This window comes from Bombina bombina, chromosome 6 (assembly GCF_027579735.1).
Source record: "Bombina bombina isolate aBomBom1 chromosome 6, aBomBom1.pri, whole genome shotgun sequence".
NCBI lineage: Eukaryota > Metazoa > Chordata > Amphibia > Anura > Bombinatoridae > Bombina > Bombina bombina.
This window is the reverse complement of record NC_069504.1, coordinates 619732765-619758495: the sequence shown is the minus strand read 5'-3', so window position 1 is coordinate 619758495 and position 25731 is coordinate 619732765. Positions and strand designations below refer to the sequence as shown.

General features: G+C 40.4%; 1 protein-coding gene across 4 annotated transcripts in view; it reads left to right on the top strand.

Annotated features, from left to right (window-relative positions):
• Positions 1–25731, top strand: part of CHD2 (chromodomain helicase DNA binding protein 2) — a 1035232-nt gene that overhangs the window by 437468 nt on the left and 572033 nt on the right. For all 4 annotated transcript variants that reach the window (XM_053717628.1, XM_053717629.1, XM_053717630.1 and 1 more), the window contains 2 exons: positions 23955–24171; positions 24282–24371. In XM_053717628.1, coding sequence (XP_053573603.1) covers positions 23955–24171; positions 24282–24371 — 307 coding nt within the window. The remainder of the gene's footprint in view (positions 1–23954; positions 24172–24281; positions 24372–25731) is intronic.

The following is a 25731-nucleotide window of genomic DNA, read 5'->3' as shown; positions in this document are numbered from 1 at the left end:
TGACCAATGGAGTGGATCATTCTCTTTACGAGTCATGTCTGTGATAGGTTTGACCAAGGAAGAAAAGTTTTTAATAAACTTTCTATAGTAATTGGCGAACCCCAAAAAACGTTGAATAGACCGAAGACCAACTGGGCAAGGCCACTGCAGATAACTTGTCAGGATCCAGGGAGAACCCTGCAACGGAGATAACATAACCTACTTGAGTCTGATGGAACTCATATCTCTCGAGTTTACAAAACAGGCCATTCTCACTTAGTCTCGGAAGAACCCGTGTAACATCAGAACGATGAGCCTCAAGTGTGGGTGAGTGTATGAGGATGTCATCTAAGTACACCACAACACACTGTTGCAACATATCTCGTAGGACATCATTAATAAATTCCTGGAAAACAGCAGGAGCATTACATAGGCCAAAGGGCATTAAAAGATAATCATGATGCCCGCTCCTGGTGTTAAATGCTGTTTTCCATTCGTGGCCCTCCTTGATCCTAACGAGATTGTACGCTCCTCTCAAATCAAGTTTAGTACTCCTCTCAAATCAAGTTTAGTAAAGACTGTAGCTCCCTTGAGGCGGTCAAAGAGTTCCATAATGAGCGGAATAGGGTTAGCATTCTTAATGGTAAGATGATTAAGACCCCTATAATCGATGCATGGTCTTAACTCGCCGCCCTTTTTCTTCACAAAGAAGAAGCCAGCCCTGCAGGAGAGCAGGATTTGTGGATGATCCCCCGCGACAGAGCATCGGCAACATACTCCTCCATAGCACAATTCTCTGCAACAGACAGAGGGTAAACCCGGCCATGAGGAGGAATGGCTTCGGGTTGCAGGTCTATGGCACAATCGTAAGACCGGTGAGGAGGCAACGTACTGGCACGCACCTTGTCAAAAACGTCTAGGAACTCTCAGTACTCCTCTGTCAATTGAGATACCGAAGAAGTGCACAATACTTTAACTGGTTTCTGAAGACAAGTGGAAATACTTTGCGGAGACCACAACAAAATTTCGGACCTGCGCCAGTCGAGACTGGGATTGTGCTTTTGGAGCCAGGGATAACCCAGAACAACTGTAAAATGCGGAGAGTTTATCACCTGGAACTGGAGGGTTTCAAAATGGAGAGCCCCAACAGCCATGGATAATGGAGCAGTTTCGTGAGTAACGAGTGCGGGCTGAAGGGGCCTGCCATCAATAGCCTCAATAGCAAGTGGAACGGACCGAGGCAAAACAGGAATGGAGTGCTTTGATACAAAAGCACTGTCAATGAAATAGCCCACAGCACTGGACTCAACAAGAGCCTGGGTGACTATGGAGGAGTCCACCCAGGAAAGGACAACTGTGTCCAAAGGTTTCTCCCTTAGCGGTTCCGGGGACGAGGTTAAACCACCCAAGGTCTGCCCCTGACAGGACCTTTGGTGTGAGCGTTTCCCGGCCGTGTAGGACAAGACTTCAAAAGGTGGCCCTGTAACCCACAATAGAGGCAGAGCCCCTCCCTCCTCCTAAAGGCCCTCTCCGCTGGGGAGAGACACGTGAATCCCAACTGCATCGGCTCAGCAGTACCTGGTGACTCGGGACCAGGAGACATGGGAGGAGAGGGAGGCATGGGTGGGAACGAACACGTAGGAGACGACGGAACAGGAGGCTTCCGCAAGCGCTCCTTGAAAGAGGGCCTCTCACTTAGTCTGATGTCAATTAGAATCAAAAAAGACACCGATGCCTCAATCTTCTGGTAAATCTCTGGCAGCAACTTCATCTTTAATCGCATCAGAGAGCCCATGAAAGAAGGCGGCAACAAGGGCTTCATTGTTCCAACCTACCTCTGTGGCAAGCGTACGGAACTCAATAGCATACTGAGCAACAGATCTTATACCTTGCATGGTGGACATGAGTCGTTTAGCAGCAGAGGAGAAGCGAGCTGGAACATCAAATACCCTTCGAAAGGAGGCCACAAATTCAGGGTAATTTGAAATCACGGGTTTATTAGTCTCCCACAAGGGATTAGACCGGGCAAGAGCTGTGTCAGAGAGTAACGAGATGAGAAATCCCACCTTAGCTCTGTCAGAGGGAAACGCCTGAGGTAACATCTCAAAGTTAATGCCCACCTGGTTCAAAAACCCTCTGCACTGATTAGGATCGCCTCCATAACGCTGAGGTAGAGGTGCAGAACCAGACATGCTTCTGGTAGGACTAGGTGCGGCAGCGGAAACAGGAGCAGCCATAACTTGCGGGACACTTGGGTCCAAATGTGCAGTGCGAGTCAGCAGGGTTTGCAGGACTAGTGCAAATTGATCCAAGTGGTGATCCTGTTCATCCATCCTGGATATTATGGCAGGTAAAGGTGAATTATTAGCACCATCAGGATTCATGGCCCTTGCGTAATGTCAGGGTGCCAGGAATCAGACTGAGACGAGAAGTGCAAAAATGATCACACCTTAATTAATAGCAAAAAATAATAAAAATTCCATAAGTCAAATAACAAGCCAGGAATCAAAACCAGAGCTGGTAGTCAGACGAGCCGAGTCAGGAGCCAAAGCGAGTAGTCAGACGAGCCGGAATCAGGAACAAGGAGAAAAGCAGAGTCAGGAACAAGCCAGGTATTAGGAACCAGGAGGGACGTCAGACAGCCAGATAATACATAGGAGCTCTATCAAACAGTTCTGAGACAACGCAAGGGCAAAACATACTGAACAGATGCCCTTTAAATAATAAGTGATGATATCACAATTCTGAGACTGCATCCTGTCTCACATGGATGATGTACTCCAGTCTGGCCATAAAAGGAAGTGCAGGAAATGAGCAGCATTACACAGTATGCACCAGACAGCAAGAGAGGTGAGTAAAATGGCTGCCAGCAGCACATGGCAAACAAAACAGGGAAAAAACCCTGACACTGTCTCAATAGAGAGCGGTGTAGGCTCAAGGCGTTTGGTGGCATCAGGAAGCAACATTACTCATAGATGTCCTGGATCTCAGAGCAATCTAAATGCGTTAGATGTGGCCCCTATTTTACTCAGTTCTATGTATCTCTTTTCAATCCAACAACGGTGGTGTACATACATCATCAAGCAGGAACGCGCAGGTCCTTACCAATGCAGGAAATGTCTCATATTCTGAACTCAGCAGAGACACATCAATGCTCCATCTGAGCCATTCACATCCCAGGAGTAGACAGCCACTAGGCGCCTCATTCAGGGGAATGGTCTCTCGAGCAGGAGATTTTGGATCGATTAAGTCGCATCCCATCTGAATGACAAATTTCCAAGGTACGGGTTGACATCAGGGGATCCACAGGCGGAGCTGATAGATTCTTTACCTGCTCCTTGGCAGTATAATTTATTTTCATTGTTCCTGCTGATTGTTCTTCTTCCTAGAGTAGTAGCGTGCCACAAACAGGAGAATGTTTGGGAAATTCTCATAGCTCCAGCATGGCTCAGCAGAATGTGGTATGCCGATGTCAAGTGCTGATGTCTAGTGCTCTTCTATGGTGCCTGCCTCCGAGGCCAGATCTACTTGCTCAAGGCCCATTTTTTTTTACCAAAACCTGCTGTCTCTCAGCCTAACTGCATGGGGATTGAACGGTTGATTCTTTCACAGAGGAACTTCTCTGACTCAGGCTTGCAAACCTTTTACAAAGACGTATTTATCATAAAGTGTGGAAAGTTGTTTTTTTTTTTTTTTGTCTTGGTGCTAGGGTTTATCAGCCAGTTCTATTTAGGGTCAGATTTTGGCTTTTTCTGTTCTGTTACACAGAAAATTAGCTTGCTTCCCATATCTTCAGTCACTTGTACAGGCTTTGGTAAGAATCAGACATGCAATCAAGGCTATTGCTCCTCCATGATGTCTTAATTTGGATCTTAGAGTTTTACAACATCCTCTATTTGAATTGATGTATTCTTGAATATCAAAACCTTTTTTTGAAAGGTGTTTTTTTTTGCTAGCTATCTCTTCAATTAGTAGAGTTTCTGAATTATCAGCTCTCTTTTGTGATCCACCTTATTTGGTTTTTCATCATTCTGTTTTGAATACGAAGTCTGGTTTTCTTCCTAAGAACTATCAACAGAAAACTTTAATCAAGAAATTGTTGTTCCGTCATTATGTCCTAACTAGTTTTTCCAAAGAAGGAATTTTACATAATTTAGATGTCATCAGGGCTTGCAATTTTTATTTACAAGTGTCTAAGGATTTTCAACAGTCTTACAGTCTGTCTCGTTTTTTTGGTAAATGTAAGGGCCAGAGGGCTACTACAGTGTCTTTGGCCTCTTGGTTGAAGATCAGGCGGAGAAGCAACCACCTGCCAGTATTACTGCTCATTCCACTCAGTCTGTTTCTACCTCCTGGGCCTTCAAGAATGAGGCCTCTGTAGAACAAATATGCAAGACTGCAACCTGGTCTTCATTGCATACCTTTAACAAGTTTTGTTATTTCAATGTTTTTGCCTTGGCGGAGGCAAGAATTTGGCAGGAATTTCCTTCAGGCAGTGGTTCTTGATAAATTAATTTCTTTGTTGGTAGTGAGAGATCACAAACCTGCTAAAAATAAAATTCTGGTGGTGCCAGTCTTATTTTTACTCTTTACCCTACTATCATTCTTACGTTTCTTCCTAACCTTGTCTATATGTACTACTGGAAGCAAAGGGGTAGTAGGTGGGTTATTAAAAGCTCTGGTTTAGGGTTTCTTTGCATCCTCCTGGTGGCTAGGTGATGTAAGGTATTGTGGACTCTCACCACCAAGAAATAAATGAATTTATCAGATAAGAATAAAAAATTATATATATGATTTGTAATGGAAACAGCCATTGTAAAAAAGAAAAAAAAATGACAGCACTGTTGCTAGCTGCTTTGATATCTATTAATTTTTATTATATATATATATATATATATATATATATATATATATGTAATATATTATTTATATATATATATATTATTTATATATATATATATATATATATATAGACATATATTATATATATATATATAGACATATATTATATATTATATATATATATATATATATATATATATATATATATATATATATATATATATATATATATATATATATATATATATAGACATGATTAACCATTATGTGCTGTTTAATAAAAATGTAATTTCATTTCTAGATCTGTGCATTCTAACATTTTTGATTCCTCTGGATGCGGAAGAAGGTGGCCCCTGTGCCAATCCGCTATTATCAGACCCAAATAGCCAAATTTATACTTGTGAAACAACAACATACTAAAATCTTTACAAATTCAGATTTTAGTGAGTTGCTTTTTTACAATTTTAAATTTGTCTCTGAAAATAGCCGATCGGCATGAAGGGTCGCCTTTTTCCACACTCAGGTCTAGTAATTTCTAGACACCATATTCAAGCAATTTCCATTGCTAATGCATTTTTACACACAGTTTCATTAACAATGCTAGAGGAAAAACATAATTTTTATCCTGTTTTACATTAGTTATTTATGGCAAAGCCAAATATCAGATGGAAACATTTAGATATGTGGTTTTCCGCCTAATACAGGGGTGGCAAATCTATGGTATCAGTGCTAAAGTTAGCACTTGTAACAAATTTGTTGGGAATTATGTTTGATTAATCATAAAATAAGAGTTAAACTAAAAAATAATTTAATATTTATTTTAAGTTTAAAAATAAAAAGGGCATGCAATTTTTTAAATAAAATTATTGTGAATTTCTGGTTCACCACCATTTTCCTAATACAACTTTATTAGCCAAATCACTAGTAGAACAGAAAAGGGAATTTTTCTTATTTTTTTGTGTAGCATAATAAATATGAAACGGGATACTAACGGCATTACTTAAGTGTGAATTCAGGAATTACCTTTAATTATATCCTCTTGTCTGCTGATCAGTCAAATACATTATATTATACTGCAGATCTAGTAATATTATAGTAGGGTTGCTGTGTACTAGTGAAAAACCACACTGGACCAGTGCAAGACTGATAACTATGAACACTTGGATAGCACTCACATTCCTTAACAGATAAATAAGTATAGAGCAACATGATTGTGGCAGAAATAAGCTGTTATAAAATTTAACCTTTATTAGGATAATTTAAAAAATCAAAAACATACACTCACACACACCTTTAAAACACAAGTGAGTTTTTGCAGGTAAGAAATAATGGTAGATGAACCCACATATATGGCAGGGATGGTACTTTAATAAGTATGAGATACAGACCTAGGATGTAGGTATTAATCCATAGCCTGTACATACATATTATTAAATGCAGGTCAAGCAGAGTATACTTTCAAAAAATGTGATAATAGCACTGTATATACAAGGAGATAAACCTATACTCACTAAGCAGTTTGCGGCTCTAGTGTTTTGTGTATACTGTGGTCCCCTTAATTAGAGCTGTCAAACTATATATGAAAATATTCAGGGTACATTTTACATTTCTGGTGCTGTTATTTAGATAGTCTAACAGGTGTTATCTCCTAGATAATTATGAATAAAGTGCTACTCAGGCTAACTCACATAGTGATACTCACACCAAATGGTAGTACTCAGATGGCCTATATGAACCTCCCGGGCTATAATGCCCACGATAAATGTGTAGAAGCTGAAAAAAAAATAGTTATAGGTCAATGGACATGTGCATACATTCGCAGCGTGTCCTTAGTAATTATATCTCTTTTCCTTCTTAATATTAGGAGAGTCCACGGCATCATTCCTTACTGTTGAGAAATACTGAACCTGGCCACCAGGAGGGGGCAAAGACACCCCAGCCAAAGGCTTAAATACTCCCTCTACTGCCCTCATATCCCAGAAATTCTTTGCCTTTAGTCACAGGAGGTTGGCAGAGAAGTGTCAGAAGACTCGGAGTAGTTCCTTATGAAGGGTATCTACCCTTCGAAATGGGACTGGAGTTTTAAGTAGTCTTGACAGCCTCTCAGTGAGAGCATTGACGAATGTTAGAGTCTGTAGATGCAGGGAGAGTCTTTCTGTTAACCCATCCAGACTCGTATTATCAGCTCCTAAGCAATCAGTGTTGACGAGTTTCACTGCCTGCTTCCATCACTCAAGTCCATGTCAGGAGCGATGCTACAAGACTGTCAAACTTGAGAGGCTGTGTTTCTATTCCATGGCATAGATTCTGGTAAGATTGTTTCATTTTTTATACACATATGATAACGCAAGAAGACAGGGTCACAGTGTGGCTCCTTTTATCTGTTTGGAATCAAGGGTTAATATCTCTGGAGGGGGATTATTGAACAGGGGGGATTAATCACATTATTTTATTTTATTATGATTATGCTGCGACATGTGTGAGATATGGCTCAGGCAGATTTTGGAACGTACAGGTTTTACTTTCGGTTTTGAAAGCTGTGCAGCCTGGAAGTGCTTTTTTTTTTATAGCAGGGGTGGTCCTGCATTGCGCACCATGTGACCGGGTGTGCTTACACTGATTTCCTCTTTCCTGACCGTGCGGTTTACCAGAGAAGAAGCAGTTTCTTTCATGTAATTGGCAAGAGTCCATGAGCTAGTGACATATGGGATATACAATCCTACCAGGAGGGGCAAAGTTTCCCAAACCTCAAAATGCCTATAAATACACCCCTCACCACACCCACAATTCAGTTTTACAAACTTTGCCTCCTATGGAGGTGGTGAAGTAAGTTTGTGCTAAGATTTCTACGTTGATATGCGCTTCTCGGCATTGTTGAAGCCCAATTCCTCTGAGTACAGCGAATGTCAGAGGGACGTGAAGGGAGTATCACTTATTGAATACGATGATTTCCCTAACGGGTCTTTTTCATAAGTTCTCTGTTATCTGTCGTAGAGATTCATCTCCTACCTCCTTTTTCAGATCGACGATATGCTCTTAATTTACCATTACCTCTACTAATAACTGTTTTAGTACTGGTTTGGCTATCTGCTATATGTGGATGGGTGTCTTTTGGTAAGTATGCTTTTTATTACTTAAGACACCTCAGCTATGGTTTGGCACTTTATGCATTTATATAAAGTTCTAAATATATGTATTGTACTTATATTTTCCATGAGTCAGGTTCATGTATTTCCTTCTGCAGACTGTCAGTTTCATATTTGGGAAATATAAACCTCTTTTAAAAATGAAATTTATTTCTTAACTGGGGTTTAGTCTTTTTTTCAATTGACTACTTCTTACAATTTGCGGGCGGTATTAGGCCCGCGGGTGCCACAAATGCTAAACTTTATTGCGTCATTTTTGGCACGAAAAAGTACGTCTTTGACGCAAGTTCGTCATTTCCGGCGTCATACTTGACGCCGAGACCTTTCACACGGTTGCGTCATTAGTGACGCGAGTGTGTCATTTCCGGTTATTTTTTGACGCCAAAAAAGTTTAGTTACGTTGTGCGTCATACTTGGCGCCAAACTTTTTTCATTATTTCAATACCCCATTGATGTTTGCCTCTTGATTTTTTCTCTATCAGAGGGCTATGCTATTTGCATTTTTTCCCTTTCCTTAAACTGTCATATAAGGAAATAGATAATTTTGCTTTATATGTTGTTTTTTCTCTTACATTTTGCAAGATGTCTCACTTTGATCCTGCCTCAGAAGCTTCTGCTGGAACATTGCTGCCTGACATCGGTTCTACCAAAGCTAAGTGCATTTGTTGTAAAATTGTAGAAATTGTATCGCCGAATGTCATTTGTAATAGTTGTTTTGATAAACTTTTACATGCAGATAATGTGTCTATCAGTAATAGTACATTGCCAGTTGCAGTTCCTTCAACTTCTAATGTGCATTATATACTTGTAAATTTTAAAGAATTTGTTTCTGATTCTATTCTGAAGGCTTTGTCTGCATTTCCACCTTCAAATAAATGTAATAGGTCTTTTAAAACTTCTCATTTTGTTGATGACATTTCAAATGACCAACAATATGATAATTTATCCTCTTCTGATGAGGATCTATCTGATTCAGAAGATCCTCCTCAGACATTGACACTAACAAATCTACTTATTTATTTAAAATTGAGTATATGCGTTCTTTATTAAAAGAAGTGTTAATTACTTTGGATATTGAGGTAACCAGTCCTCTTGACGTTCAGTCTAATAAACGTTTAAATGCTGTTTTTAAACCTCCTGTGGTTTCTCCAGGGTTTTTTCCTATTCCTGAGGCTATTTCTGATATGATTTCTAATAATGGAATAAGCCAGGTACTTCTTTTATTCCTTCTTAAAGGTTTAAAAAATTGTATCCTTTGCCAGCAAAATCTATAGAGTTTTGGGAAAAGATCCCCAAAGATGATGGGGCTATTTCTACTCTTGCTAAACGTACCACTATTCCTATGGAAGATAGTACTTCCTTTAAGGATCCTTTAGATAGGAAGCTTGAATCTTATCTAAGGAAGGCCTATTTATATTCAGGTCATCTTCTTAGACCTGCAATTTCTTTGGCTGATGTTGCGGCTGCATCAACTTTCTGGTTGGAGAATTTAGCGCAACAAGAATTGGATTCTGACATATCTAGCATTATTTGCTTACTGCAACATGCTAATCGTTTTATTTGTGATGTTAGATCCATGTCTTTAGTTATATTAGCTAGAAGAGCTTTGTGGCTTAAATCTTGGAATGCTGATATGACATCTAAATCTAGATTACTATCTTTCTTTCCAAGGTAATAATTTACTTGGTTCTCAGTTGGATTCTATTATTTCAACTGTTACTGGGGGAAAGGGAGTTTTTCTGCCTCAGGATAAAAAACCTAAGGGTAAATCTAACCGTTTTCGTTCCTTTCGTCAGAATAAGGAACAATAACTCAATCCTCCCCTCAAGGAATCTGCCTCCAATTGGAAGCCTTCCTCAAATTGGAATAAATCCAAGCCTTTTAGGAAACCAAAATCAGCTCCTAAGTCCGCATGAAGGTGCGGCCCTCATTCCAGCTCAGCTGGTAGGGGGCAGATTAAGGTTTTTCAAGGATATTTGGATAAAATCTGTTCAAAATCAATGGATTCAGAGCATTGTCTCTCAAGAGTAAGACCTCCTGTGAGAAGATTTTTTCTCTCATGTATCCCAGTAAATCCAGTAAAAGCTCAGGCTTTCCTGAAGTGTGTTTCAGACCTGGAGTCTTCGGGGTAATCATGCCAGTTCCTCTTCTGGAACAAGGTTTGGGGTTTTATTCAAATCTATTCATTGTCCCAAAGAAGGAAAATTTATTCAGACCAGTTCTGGATCTGAAAATTTTGAATCTTTATGTAAGAGTACCAACTTTCAAGATGGTGACTATAAGGACTATTCTGCCTTTTGTTCAGCGAGGACATTATATGTCCACAATAGATTTGCAGGATGCATACCTTCATATTCCGATTAATCCAGAACATTATCAGTTTCTGAGATTCTCTTTTCTAGACAAGCATTACCAATTTGTTGCTTTTCCATTTGGCCTAGCAACCGCTCCAAGAATCTTTTCAAAGTTTCTGGGTGTCCTACTCTCTGTAATCAGAGAACAGGGTATTGCGGTGTTTCCTTATTTGGACAATATCTTTGTACTAGCTCAGTCTTTACGTACTGCAGAATCTCACACGAATCAACTAGTGTTGTTTCTTTGGAAACATGGTTGGAGGATCAATTTACCAAAAAGTTTCTTGATTCCTCAGACAAGGGTCACCTTTTTAGGCTTCCAGATAGATTCAGTGTCCATGACTCTGTCTCTAACAGACAAGAGACGTTTAAAATTGGTTGCAGCCTGCCGGCACCTTCAATCTCAGTCATTCCCTTCAGTGGCTATGTGCATGGAAGTTTTAGGTCTCATGACTGCAGCATCGGACGCTATCCCCTTTGCTCATTTTCACATGAGACCTCTTCAGCTTTGTATGCTGAATCAATGGTGCAGGGATTATACAAAGATATCACAATTAATATCCTTTAATCCCAATGAACGACACTCTCTGACATGGTGGATAGATCACCATCGTTTAGTTCTTTTGTTCGGCCAACCTGGACTGTGATTACAACAGATGCGAGTCTTTCAGGTTGTGGAGCTGTTTGAGGATCTCTGACAGCACAAGGGGTTTGGAAATTTCAAGAGGCGAGGTTTCCAATAAATATTTTAGAGCTCCGTGCAATTCTCAGAGCTCTTCAGTTTTGGCCTCTGTTAAAGAGAGAACCGTTCATTTGTTTTCAGACAGACATTATCACAACAGTGGCATATGTCAATCATCAGGGTGGGACTCACAGTCCCCAAGCTATGAAAGAAGTATCTTGAATACTTGTTTGGGCGGATTCCAGCTCCTGTCTAATCTCTACGGTGCATATCCCAGGTGTAGACAATTGGGAAGCGGATTATCTCAGCTGCCAGACTTTACATCCAGGGGAGTGGTCTCTCCATTCAGATGTTTTTTCTCAGATTGTTCAGATGTGGGGTCTTCCAGAGATAGATCTCATGGCCTCTCATCTAAACAAGAAACTTCCCAGATACGTGTCCAGGTCCAGGGATGTTCAGGCGGAAGTAGTGGATGCGCTGATACTTCCTTGGTGTTATCATCCTGCTTACATCTTCCCGTCTCTAGTTCTCCTTCCAAGAGTGATTTCCAAAATCATCATGGAACAATCATTTGTGTTGCTGGTAGCGCCATCATGGCCACACAGGTTTTGGTATGCGGATCTGGTTCGGATGTCCAGTTTCCCGCCTTGACTACTTCCGTTACGGCCAGACCTACTTTCTCAAGGTCCGTTTTTCCATCAGGATCTCAAATCATTAAATTTGAAGGTATGGAAATTGAACGCTTAGTACTAAGTCATAGAGGTTTCTCTGACTCAGTGATTGATACTATGTTACAAGCTCGTAAATCAGTCTCTAGGAAGGTTTATTATAGAGTTTGGAAGACTTACATTTCATGGTGTTCTCATAAATTCTCCTGGCATTCTTTTAGAATTCCTAGAATTTTACAGTTTCTTCAGGATGGTTTGGATAAGGGTTTGTCTGCAAGTTCCTTGAAAGGACAAATCCCCGCTCTTTCTGTTTTATTTCACAGAAAGATTGCTATACTTCCTGATATACACTGTTTTGTACAGGCTTTAGTTCGTATTAAGCCTGTCATTAAATCAATTTCTCTTCCTTGGAGTCTTAATTTGGTTCTGAAGGCTTTACAGGCTCCTCCATTTGAGCCTATGCATTCTTTGGACATTAAACTACTTTCTTGGAAAGTGTTGTTCCTTTTGGCTATCTCTTCTGCTAGAAGAGTTTCTGAGCTATCTGCTCTTTCTTTTGAATCTCCTTTTGTGATTTTCATCAGGATAAGGCGGTTTTGCAGACTTTATTGAATTTTTACCTAAGGTTGTGAATTCTAACAACATTAGTAGAGAAATTGTTGTCCCTTCCTTGTGTCCTAATCCTAAGAATCCTTTGGAAAGATCCTTACATTCTTTGTATGTGGTGAGAGCTTTGAAATATGTTGAAGCTACTAAAAATTTCAGGAAGACTTCTAGTCTATTTATTATATTTTCTGGTCCTAGGAAAGTTCAGATGGCCTCTGCTATTTCCTTGGCCTCTTGGTTAAAGCTTTTGATTCATTAAGCTTAGAGAATTATAGCTCATTCTACTAGATCAGTCTCCACTTCGTGGGCTTTTAAGAATGAAGCTTCAGTTGATTAGTTTTGCAAAGCAGCTACTTGGTCCTCTTTGCATACATTTCCTAAATTCTACCGTTTTTATGTATTTGTTTCTTCGGAAGCAGTTTTTGGTAGAAAAGTTCTTCAGGCAGCTGTTTCAGTTTGATTCTTCTGCTTTTGATTTAAGCTTTTTTTCTTTCAAAAATGAAAATAAACTTATTTTTTTGGGTTGTGGATTAATTTCTTCAGCGGTATATGGCTGTTTTTATTTTATTCCCTCCCTCTCTAGTGACTCTTGAGTGGAGATCCACATCTTGGGTATTGATATCCTGTATGTCACTAGCTCATGGACTCTTGCCAATTACATGAAAGAAAACATAATTTATGTAAGAACTTACCTGATAAATTCATTTATTTCATATTGGCAAGAGTCCATGAGGCCCACCCTTTTTATGGTGGTTATGATTTTTTGTATAAAGCACAATTATTTCCAAATTTCCTTTGTTGATGCTTTCTACTCCTTTCTTTATCACCCCACTGCTTGGCTATTCGTTAAACTGAATTGTGGGTGTGGTGAGGGGTGTATTTATAGGCATTTTGAGGTTTGGGAAACTTTGCCCCTCCTGGTAGGATTGTATATCCCATATGTCACTAGCTCATGGACTCTTGCCAATATGAAAGAGATGAATTTATCACGTAAGTTCTTACATAAATTATGTTTTTTCTGTTTGGCCTTGGCCATAGGGGGGGTGGTAAGTGCCCCAGCCATTGGGGGTATAAAGGTGCCGTTTTATCTCATCTATCCTCTGCTTCATAAGCGCAAGCTATGGAGGATTATTATGCGTTAGAGGGTACTCCCTCTGTACCTAAATCTAATACCGGTCTATATTGTGAGGAGGCCTCAGTATACCCGCCTGCTCAATTATGTTCCAGGTGCCTTGATAAAGTAATCATGTCAAGGAAAGTTAACATGTTTAATACCACTGAGCCGTTCACCTCTGAGACGTCTCCGTCCCGTGAGGTGCGCACCCTACAGTCATCTCCTAATACACAGCTTCCCGTAGCACTCCTAATCCTCCATCTGGAAGGGGCCCTTTTACAGTCAGACTTTACTGAGCAATTGCAAATGGCAGTGTCTGCAGCCTTTAGTGCTTTACCTCGCCCTGCTAAGCAAAAGGTTAAATATTGCTATCCTTCCCAGGGATCATCTACTAGCTTTTTTTTTATATTTATCTGATACAAGATTATCCGTTGATGAGGGCGCCACTGTTACTTCAGAGGGTTCTCTTTCTGGGTTGGAATCTGCTGCCTCTAGCTGCGGAGGAACCAGACTTTAGATTTAGGATTGAGCATTTACGCTTTCTGTTGAAGGAAGTTTTGGCTACGTTAGAGGTTCCAGAGCCCAAATTGCCTGAGGAACATTTGATTCCTAAATTAGATAAGGTCTACGAGGACAGGGTTGTACCACAAACTTTCCCGGTTCCTGTAAAGATGGCGAACATTATTAAGAATGAATGGGAAAGAATTGGTTCTTCATTTTCCCCTTCTTCCTTTAAAAAATTGTTCCCGGACTCTCAATTGGAGTTGTGGGGCTCCATCCCTAAGTTGGATGGTGCTATCTCCATGCTTGCTAAACGCTTTACTATACCGCTTGAGGATAGTTAGTTGTTTAATGAGCCCATGGATAAGAAAATAGAAACTCTGTTAAGAAAGATGTTTCAACATACGGGATATTTGTTTCAACCAGCAGCAGCTGTTGTTGCGGGAGCGACTATCTACTGGTGTGACTCCTTATCTGAGTTGATCGAGGTGGATGGTCCCCTCAACGTGATCCAGGAAAGAATTATGTCTTTAAGGGTGGCTAATTCTTTTATTTGTGATGTAAATATGCTAATTATTCACCTGAATGCCAAGGCTTCCATTTTTTTTTCTGTTCAAGCCCGTAGGATACTCTGGCTGAAGTCCTTGTCTGCGGAGATGACTTTGAAGTCAAGACTTCTTTCCCTCCCATTTAAGGGAAAGATTCTATTTGGTCCAGGCCTGGACTCAATTATCTCCACGGTTACTGGAGGCAAAGGTGCCTTTTTTTTCCGCAGGATACGAGCAACAAACCTAAATGACAAGTTCCTAATTTTCGTTCTCTTCGTTTGGATCAATCCCAACGTCAGCAGCCCTCGTCAATGCCCAAGCAAAATCCAAGGGGACTTGGAAGCCGGCTCAGTCCTGAAATAAATCCAAGCAGAACAAGAAGCCTGCCGAGACAAAGTCGGCATGAAGAGGCGGCCCGCGATCCGGCTCTGCATCGTGTAGGGGGCAGACTTGGTTTGGGACGCTTGGTTTGGGGACGTAAAAGACCCGTGGGTCCTAGAGGTCATCTCTCAGCGATACAGGATAGGTTTCAAGTCTCATCCACCCAGGGGCAGATTACTCTTGTCAAACCTGTCTTCATGGCCAGAAAAGAGAGAAGCCTTTCTGGGGTGTGTGAGGGATCTCTCCTCCCTGGTGGGAGTCATTGTCCCGGTATCTCTTGCAGAAAGAGGTCTGGGATTCTATTCAAACTTTTTTGTGGTCCCAAAGAAGGAGCGGACTTTCTACCCGATTCTGGACCTAAAGTGCTTAAACAATTTCCTATCTGTCCCCTAATTCAAGATGGAGCAATAAGGTCCATCCTTCCCTTAGTTGAGGAAGGACAGTTCATGACCACCATAGATCTGAAGGATGCTTACCTTCATGTTCCAATACACAAGGAACACTTCAAGTTCCTAAGATTTGCGTTCCTGGACCAGCACTTCCAGTTTATTGCACTTACGTTTGGTCTCGCTACTGCTCCAAGAGTTTTTGCGAAGGTTCTAGGAGTTCTGCTTGCAGTGGCCAGAACCAGAGGCGCCATACTTGTATGATATTCTGGTTCAAGTACCATCCTGTCTGGCAGAGGACCATTCGAAAGCCCTTCTATCTCTTCTTCGATCTCATCGATGGAAGATAAACTTAGAAAAGAGTTCTCTTATTCCCAGTACCAGGGTGGAATTCCTGTGTACTATAATAGACTCCATATCCATGAGGATATTTCTTACAGACCAGAGACGTTACAAGCTAACTTCCGCTTGTCTTGCCCTCCAGACCCCCTTAAGACCCTGTGTAGCTCGGTGTATGGAGGTGATTGGTCTCATGGTGTCCAGCATGGACATCATTCCTTTTGCCAGATTCCATCTCAGACCTCTTCAGCTGTGCATGCTGAGACAGTGGAACGGCAATCATTCAGATCTGTCTCAACAGATTTCTCTGGACAACCGGTCAAGAGAATCAATCTCCTGGTGGCTCTGTCCAGATCACCTGTCCCAAGCAACATCCTTCTTGAGAGCATCCTGGGAGATTGTGACTACGGGCGGAAGTCTGTCAGGATGGGGAGCACTTTGGGGTGCCAGGAAGGTACAGGGCCTGTGGACTCGAGAGGAATCCCTTTTCCCGATCAACATTTTGGAACTTCGAGCGATCTTCAATGCTCTAAAGGCTTTGCCTCTTCTGGGTTTGTCCCAGTTGATCAGATTCCAATCAGACAACATAACTTCAGAGGGGGAACAAGGAGCTCCCTAGCAATGATGGAAGTATCTCAGATTCTGGAGTGGTTGGAGGCCCACAACTGCTCGCTGTCAGTGATCCACATTCCGGTGTGGACAACTGGGAAGTGGATTTCCTCAGCAGACAATTTTTTCACCTGGAGGAATGGTCTCTCCATCCCGAGGTGTTAGCGGAGATTTGCAACAGACGGGGGACTCCAGAGATAGATCTCATGGCATCCCGGCTCAATTACAAGCTGCCCAGATATGGGTCGCGGTCCAGGGATCCTCAGGCAGAGCTAACAGATGCATTAGCAGTGCCTTGGAGGTTCAATCTAATTTATATTTTTCCACCGTTACCACTTCTCACTCGTGTAGTAGCCCGTATCAAGCAGGAGCAGGCATCAGTGATACTGATTGCTCCATCATGCCTGTCAAGGATGTGGTTCGCTGATCTGGTGGGGAAGTCCTCAGCTCTTCCGCGAAAGTTACCATATCGCAGGGATCTGCTGGAACAGGGTCCTTTTGTTCATCAAAATCTAGATTCTCTGAGGCTCACTGCGTGGTAATTGAATGCTTAGTCTTAGCCAAAAGAGGTTTTTCTGAGAGGTTTATTGACACTCTCATTCAGGCTTGTAAGCCTGTTACACGTCACATCTATCATTAGGTGTGAAGAGCTTGCTTACTTCTGGTGTGAGGAGCGTAATTTCACCTGGCATAAGTTCAAGGCTGCCAGGATTCTTTCCTTTCTCCAGGAGGGTCTGGAGAAGGGCCTTTCTGCCAGTTCCCTGAGGGGACAGTATTCTTCCCTTTCTGTTTTGCTGCACAAGCGGCTTGCGGAGCTCCCTGACGTGCAATCCTTCATTAAGGATCAGGATCAGACCTGTGTTTAGATCTAACGCTCCACCTTGGAGTTTGAATCTTGTTCTTAAATTTTTGCAACGGACTCCATGTGAGCCTATGCTTTCGGATAACATTAAGTTGTTGTCCTGGAAGGTTCTTTTTCTATTGACTATTGCATCGGCACGCAGAGTTTCTGAAATGGCTGCCTTGCAATGTGAGCCTCCTTATCTCCTTATTCCACACTGATAAGGCTGTTTTATTTACCCGCTTAGGTTTTCTTCTTAAGATGGTGTCTGATCGTAACATCAATCAAGAGATTGTGGTTCCTTCCTTATGTCCTAATCCTCCTCCTTCGAAGTAACGTTTACTTCATAATCTGGACTTTTCAAAGTTCTACAAATTTGATGTTTTTGCTTTAGGGGGATTATTTAAGCCTTTGGCTGGGGTGTCTTTGCCGCCTCCTGGTGGCCAGGTTCAGTATTTCCCAACAGTAAGGAATGATGCTGTGGACTCTCCTCATACAGAAGGAAATAAAATCAGGTAAGCATAATTTTGTTTTTTTCCAGCTTGTATCAGCTAAATTACCAGCTTCTCCTTGCTAGTTAAAAGCTACTAAACTCCCCCCTGTCCCCTGAGATGTTTCACCACTTCCTGACTTTCTCAAAGGGCTATGGATTAATACCTACATCCTAGGTCTGTATCTCATATTTATTGAAGTACCATCCCTGCCATATATGTGGGTTCATCTACCATTATTTCTTACCAGCAAAAACTCACTTTTTTTTTTAAGTTGTGTGTGAATGTTTTTTTCTTTCATGTAATTAGCAAGAGTCCATGAGCTAGTGACGTATGGGATATACATTCCTACCAGGAGGGGCAAAGTTTCCCAAACCTCAAAATGCCTATAAATACACCCCTCACCACACCCACAAATCAGTTTTTACAAACTTTGCCTCCCTTGGAGGTGGTGAAGTAAGTTTGTGCTAGATTCTACGTTGATATGCGCTTCGCAGCAGGCTGGAGCCCGGTTTTCCTCTCAGTGTGCAGTGAATGTCAGAGGGATGTGAAGAGAGTATTGCCTATTTAAATTCAATGATCTCCTTCTACGGGGTCTATTTCATAGGTTCTCTATTATCGGTCGTAGAGATTCATCTCTTACCTCCCTTTTCAGATCGACGATATACTCTTATATATACCATTACTTCTACTGATTCTCGTTTCAGTACTGGTTTGGCTTTCTACTATATGTAGATGAGTGTCCTGGGGTAAGTAAGTCTTATTTTTTGTGACACTCTAAGCTATGGTTGGGCACTTTTATATAAAGTTCTAAATATATGTGTTTAAACATTTATTTGCCTTGATTCAGGATGTTCGATATTCCTTATTTCAGACAGTCAGTTTCATTATTTGGGATAATGCATATGAATTATTAAATTTTTCTTACCTTAAAATTTGACTTTTTTCCTGTGGGCTGTTAGGCTCGCGGGGGCTGAAAATGCTTCTTTTTATTGCGTCATTTTTGGCGCGGACTTTTTTGGCGCAAATTTTTTTTCTCATTTCCGGCGTCATACTTGTCGCCGGAAGTTGCGTAATGTTTTTGACGTTTTTGCGCCAAAAATGTCGGCGTCACCGGATGTGGCGTCATTTTGGCGCCAAAAGCATTTAGGCACCAAATAATGTGAGCGTTTTTTTTGGCGCTAAAAAATATGGGCGTCTTTATTGTCTCCACATTATTTAAGTCTAGTTGTTTATTTGCTTCTGGTTGCTAGAAGCTTGTTCATTGGCATTTTTTCCCATTCCTGAAACTGTCATTTAAGGAATTTGATCAATTTTGCTTTATATGTTGTTTTTTCTATTGCATATTGCAAGATGTCTCAGATTGACCCTGAATTAGAAGCTACTTCTGGAAAATCGCTGCCTGATGCTGGATCTACCAAAGTTAAGTGTATTTGCTGTAAGCTTGTGGTAACTGTTCCTCCGGCAGTTGTTTGTGATCAATGTCATGATAAACTTGCTAATGCAGATAACATTTCCTTTAGTAATGCTCCATTACCTGTTGCTGTTCCATCAACATCTAATACTCAGGGTGTTCCTGTTAATATAAGAGATTTTGTTTCTAAATCTATTAGGAAGGCTATGTCTGTTATTCCTCCTTCCAGTAAACGTAAAAGGTCTTTTAAAACTTCTCATTTTTCAGATGAATTTTTAAATGAACATCATCATTCTGATTCTGTTTCTGATGATGATTTGTCTGGTTCAGAGGATTCTGTTTCAGAGATTGACACTGATAAATCTTCATATTTATTTAAAATGGAATTTATTCGTTCTTTACTTAAAGAAGTCTTAATTGCATTAGAAATAGAGGAATCTGGTCCTCTTGTTACTAAATCTAAACGTTTAAACACAGTTTTTAAATCTCCTGAAGTTATTCCGGAGGTTTTTCCCGTCCCTGATGCTATTTCTGAAGTAATTTGCAGGGAATGGAATAATTTGGGTAATTCATTTACGCCTTCAAAACGGTTTAAGAAATTATATCCTGTGCCATCTGACAGATTAGAGTTTTGGGATAAAATCCCTAAAGTTGATGGGGCTATCTCTACTCTTGCTAAACGTACTACTATTCCTATGGCAGATAGTACTTCCTTTAAAGATCCTTTAGATAGGAAAATTGAATCCTTTCTAAGAAAAGCATATTTATGTTCAGGTAATCTTCTTAGGCCTGCTATATCTTTGGCGGATGTTGCTGCAGCTTCAACTTTCTGGTTGGAGGCCTTAGCACAACAAGTGACAGATCATAATTCTCATAGCATTGTTAATCTTCTTCAACATGCTAATAACTTTATTTGTGATGCCATCTTTGACATCATTAGGGTTGATGTCAGGTATATGTCTTTAGCTATTTTAGCTAGAAGAGCTTTATGGCTTAAAACTTGGAATGCAGATATGTCTTCTAAGTCAACTTTGCTTTCCCTTTCTTTCCAAGGTAATAAATTGTTTGGTTCACAGTTGGATTCTATTATTTCAACTGTTACTGGGGGGAAAGGAACTTTTTTACCACAGGATAAAAAATCTAAAGGTAAATTTAGGGCTGCTAATCGTTTTCGTTCCTTTCGTCACAATAAGGAACAAAAGCCTGATCCTTCCCCTACAGGAACAGTATCAGTTTGGAAACCATCTCCAGTCTGGAATAAATCCAAGCCTTTTAGAAAGCCAAAGCCAGCTCCCAAGTCCACATGAAGGTGCGTCCCTCATTCCAGCCCAGCTGGTAGGGGGCAGATTACGATTTTTCAAAGAAATTTGGATCAATTCGATTCACAGTCTTTGGATTCATAACATTGTTTCACAAGGGTACAGAATAGGTTTCAAGATAAGGCCCCCTGCAAGAAGATTTTTTCTTTCTCGCATCCCTTTAAATCCAGTGAAGGCTCAAGCGTTTCTGAAATGTGTTTCAGATCTAGAGTTGGCTGGAGTAATTATGCCAGTTCCAGTTTTGGAACAGGGTCTGGGGTTTTACTCAAATCTATTCATTGTTCCAAAGAAGGAGAATTCCTTCAGACCGGTATTGGATCTAAAAATATTGAATCGTTATATAAGAATACCAACATTCAAAATGGTAACTATAAGGACTATTCTGCCTTTTGTTCAGCAAGGGCATTATATGTCCACAATAGATTTACAGGATGCATATCTGCATATTCCGATTCATCCATATCATTTTCAGTTTCTGAGATTCTCTTTTCTAGACAAGCATTACCAGTTTGTGGCTCTGCCGTTTGGCCTAGCAACAGCTCCAAGGATTTTTACAAAGGTTCTCGGTGCCCTACTATCTGTAATCAGAGAACAGGGTATTGTGGTATTTCCTTATTTGGATGATATCTTGGTACTTGCTCAGTCTTCACATTTAGCAAAATCTCATACGAATCGACTCGTATCGTTTCTTCAAGAACATGGTTGGAGGATCAATTTACCAAAGAGTTTGTTGATTCCTCAGACGAGGGTAACCTTTTTAGGTTTCCAAATAGATTCAGTGTCCATGACTTTGTCTCTGACGGACAAGAGACGTCTGAAATTGGTTTCAGCTTGTCGAAACCTTCAGTCTCAATCATTCCCTTCGGTAGCTTTATGCATGGAAATTCTAGGTCTTATGACTGCTGCATCGGACGCGATCCCCTTTGCTCGTTTTCACATGCGACCTCTTCAGCTCTGTATGCTGAACCAGTGGTGCAGGGATTATACAAAGATATCACAATTAATATCTTTAAAACCGAATGTACGACACTCTCTGACGTGGTGGTTAGACCACCATCGTTTAGTTCAGGGGGCTTCTTTTGTTCTTCCGACCTGGACTGTGATCTCAACAGATGCAAGTCTGACAGGTTGGGGAGCTGTATGGGGTCTCTGACAGCACAGGGGGTTTGGGAATCTCAGGAGGCGAGATTACCAATCAACATTTTGGAACTCCGTGCGATTTTCAGAGCTCTTCAGTCGTGGCCTCTTTTAAAGAGAGAGTCGTTCATTTGTTTTCAGACGGACAATGTCACAACCGTGGCATATGTCAATCATCAAGGAGGGAATCACAGTCCTCTGGCTATGAAAGAAGTATCTCGAATACTTGTATGGGCAGAATCCAGCTCCTGTCTAATTTCTGCGGTTCACATCCCAGGTATAGACAATTGGGAAGCGGATTATCTCAGTCGCCAAACATTACATCCGGGCGAATGGTCTCTTCACCCAGAAGTATTTCTTCAGATTGTTCAAATCTGGGGACTTCCAGAAATATATCTGATGGCTTCTCATCTAAACAAGAAGCTTCCCAGGTATCTGTCCAGATCCAGGGATCCTCAGGCGGAAGCAGTGGATGCATTGTCACTTCCTTGGAAGTATCATCCTGCCTATATCTTTCCGCCTCTAGTTCTTCTTCCAAGAGTGATTTCCAAGATTCTAAAGGAGCGTTTGTTTGTTCTGCTGGTGGCTCCAGCATGGCCTCACAGGTTTTGGTATGCGGATCTTGTTTGGATGGCTACTTGCCAACCATGGACTCTTCCGTTAAGACCAGACCTTCTATCGCAAGGTCCTTTTTTCCATCAGGGTCTCAAATCCTTAAATTTGAAGGTATGGAGATTGAACGCTTGATTCTCAGTCATAGAGGTTTCTCTGACTACGTAATTAATACTATGTTACAGGCTCGTAAAACTGTATCTAGGAAGATATATTATCGAGTCTGGAAGACTTGCATCTCTTGGTGCTCTTCTCATCATTTTTCCTGGCATTCTTTTAGAATTCCTAGAATTTTACAATTTCTTCAGGATGGTCTGGATAAAGGTTTGTCTGCAAGTTCTTTGAAATGACAAATTTCTGCTCTTTCTGTGTTTTCACAGAAAGATTGCTAAACTTCCTGATATTCATGGTTTTGTTCAGGCTTTGGTTCGTATCAAACCTGTCATTAAGTCAATCTCTCCACCTTGGAGTTTGAATTTGGTTCTGAGGGCTTTACAAGCTCCTCCGTTTGAACCTATGCATTCTTTGGACATTAAATTACTTTCTTGGAAAGTCTTGTTCCTTTTGTCCATCTCTTCTGCTAGAAGAGTTTCAGAGTTATCTGCTCTTTCTTGTGATTCTCCTTTTCTGATTTTTCATCAGGATAAGGCGGTGTTGCGAACTTCATTTAAATTTTTACCTAAAGTTATGAACTCTAACAACATTAGTAGAGAAATTGTGGTTCCTTCATTGTGTCCTAATCCTAAGAATTCTAAGGAAAGATCGTTGCATTCTTTGGATGTAGTTAGAGCTTTGAAATATTATGTTGAAGCTACTAAGGATTTCCGAAAGACTTCTAGTCTATTTGTTGTCTTTTCCGGTTCTAGGAAAGGTCAGATGGCTTCTGCCATTTCTTTGGCATCTTGGTTAAAATCCTTGATTCATCATGCTTATGTCGAGTCGGGTAAAACTCCGCCTCAAAGGATTACAGCTCATTCTACTAGGTCAGTTTCTGCTTCCTGGGCGTTTAGGAATGAAGCTTCGGTTGATCAGATTTGCAAAGCAGCCACTTGGTCTTCTTTGCATACTTTTACTAAATTCTACCATTTTGATGTGTTTTCTTCTTCTGAAGCAGTTTTTGGTAGAAAAGTACTTCAGGCAGCTGTTTCAGTTTGATTCTTCTGCTTATAATTTCAGTTTTTTTCATTATAAGATTTAAACTTTGTTTTAGGGTGTGGATTATTTTTTTCAGCGGAATTGGCTGTCTTTATTTTATCCCTCCCTCTCTAGTGACTCTTGCGTGGAAGCTCCACATCTTGGGTATTTATTATCCCATACGTCACTAGCTCATGGACTCTTGCTAATTACATGAAAGAAAACATAATTTATGTAAGAACTTACCTGATAAATTCATTTCTTTCATATTAGCAAGAGTCCATGAGGCCCACCCTTTTTTGTGGTGGTTATGATTTTTTTGTATAAAGCACAATTATTCCAATTCCTTATTTTTTATGCTTTCGCACTTTTTTCTTATCACCCCACTTCTTGGCTATTTGTTAAACTGATTTGTGGGTGTGGTGAGGGGTGTATTTATAGGCATTTTGAGGTTTGGGAAACTTTGCCCCTCCTGGTAGGAATGTATATCCCATACGTCACTAGCTCATGGACTCTTGCTAATATGAAAGAAATGAATTTATCAGGTAAGTTCTTACATAAATTATGTTTTTTTTTTTTTTTTTTACATTTTCTAATAAAGGTTACTTTTTAAAACTGCTTATTTCTGCCACAATCATGTTGCTCTATACTTATTTAGCCGTTAAAGAATGTGAGTGCTATCCAAGTGTACATAGTTATCAGTCTTGCACTGATCCAGTGTGGCATAATAAATATGCATATTTATTTTGGTGTAATGTGCAAATTTTCTTTCATTGCTGCAACAGTGTTGGTTTTTGTATTTTTGTTTTGTGTATTCTTCTTTTTTTTAGTCTGTTTTCTACTGTTTGTAGGAACAACAGTGTGATTCTTGCTGATGAGATGGGCTTGGGAAAGACCATTCAGACCATATCTTTCCTGTCCTACCTGTTTCACCAACACCTACTTTATGGTCCCTTCATTTTAGTAGTTCCCTTATCTACCTTAACTTCATGGCAGCGAGAGTTTGAAATCTGGGCACCTGATATAAATGTAGTGGTATACATAGGAGACCTTGGGAGCAGAAACACAGTAAGTGTGCATAGCACAGCCAATTAATGTGGTTTTTGAGTTTTCAGATAATTACAAACATTGCCTTGCTTATCTGATGTAGCTTATATTTTTTATTTGTTCTTTTAAAGATACGGGAATATGAGTGGGTTCATCAGCAGAGCAAGAAGATGAAGTTTAATGCACTACTTACAACCTATGAGATTTTGCTAAAAGATAAGGTAGGTTGTCTTTGTTATTTTTATGAAATAAACAAAAATGTTTTAAGATGATCTGAGAAAAACAAACAAAAGAAAAAAAAACCCACATAGATAATTAGCTAGTATGTCACATATGTTCTTTTTCCCTGATAGTTATGATTTATTATCTTAATATACTAACATACAGGGTTTGGCCCATAATAATTAGTATGTGCATTTGTTCTGTTTTTCAGCTTTCGTTTTCCTTTTCTAAGATCTAGGGCTGGAAAGAAGTAATTTACTGGATAAATCTTTTCACTTCTGGTGCAGAACAGTTGTCCATTTGTATGTTTAAATTAATAAGGGTTGATTTTCAGGTAGATTTCGTAACCGGCATAGTCTTGCATAGTCCAGGAATTTTTAGGGTGGTGTTTAGTGTCAGAAGTTGATGGAATGGTATAAGCTTCATGAAGTTTCCCTAGTGAGGTGGTGATTAAAGGGATTTTCTTTCATAAGGTGGCGAGAGTCTACAAGACATTACTCCTGGGATTCAACTCCTGGCCACTAGAAAGAGGCAGAGATTCCCAAATATCCTTAATATTTCCAACCTCTCTGGTATCCTAGTCTTTTATTTGCCTCACAAGAAGAAGGTGAAGAATTAAATGAGCTCCAGATTCTTTTTGTAGAGGGGTCATCAGACCAATTTGAGGCCTATTTTCCCTTCAGAATGCTGCTACTGAGAGACAGAGGGGAGAATGGCGCAGTGACAGAATCAGTCCCAGTAAAGGAGTTAGTAATAAGCATGCACCAGGTGTTGTGAGGACTGGCCCCTTAGCCGCCTACTATTGTGTCATTGTTATACTCCACACAGAGATCCTCTGCTGTGATGTACACAATACTGGATGGGCTCTCTACCGGAAGCAGTCTTAGCTGCCGCCAGTATGCACGGTAGAGTGGGTGCATCTGAGATAAGTGCAGCTATTTCTTGCACCCACTTAGCCCTCAGGCTATTAGTAGGTACACCAATTTCATAGCCAGGGGATATAAACATAACCTATTAATTCCACCTTTATTACTTAGACTTTTCATACTTACTCTAGTAATTTATGGAAACTATATTATGTGGTACTAGCTGCTGATTACTATTCAACTAATTTACCTTATGCAACCTTATACCCTCTATTATATACACAGTAAAATCGATTAAACTGTTTGGCAATGTGAGGGGGAGTCTCTTGGTGTATTTCTTTCCTAAGATATGGTGAGTCCACAACGTCAATTACTAGTGGGAATATCCCTCCTGGCCAGTATCAGTATCACTCTGCTACCCATAATCCCCAGTCATTCTCTTTGCCTCTGTCAATAGGGAAGCAAATTTATTTTTAAAGATACGATGAGTCTA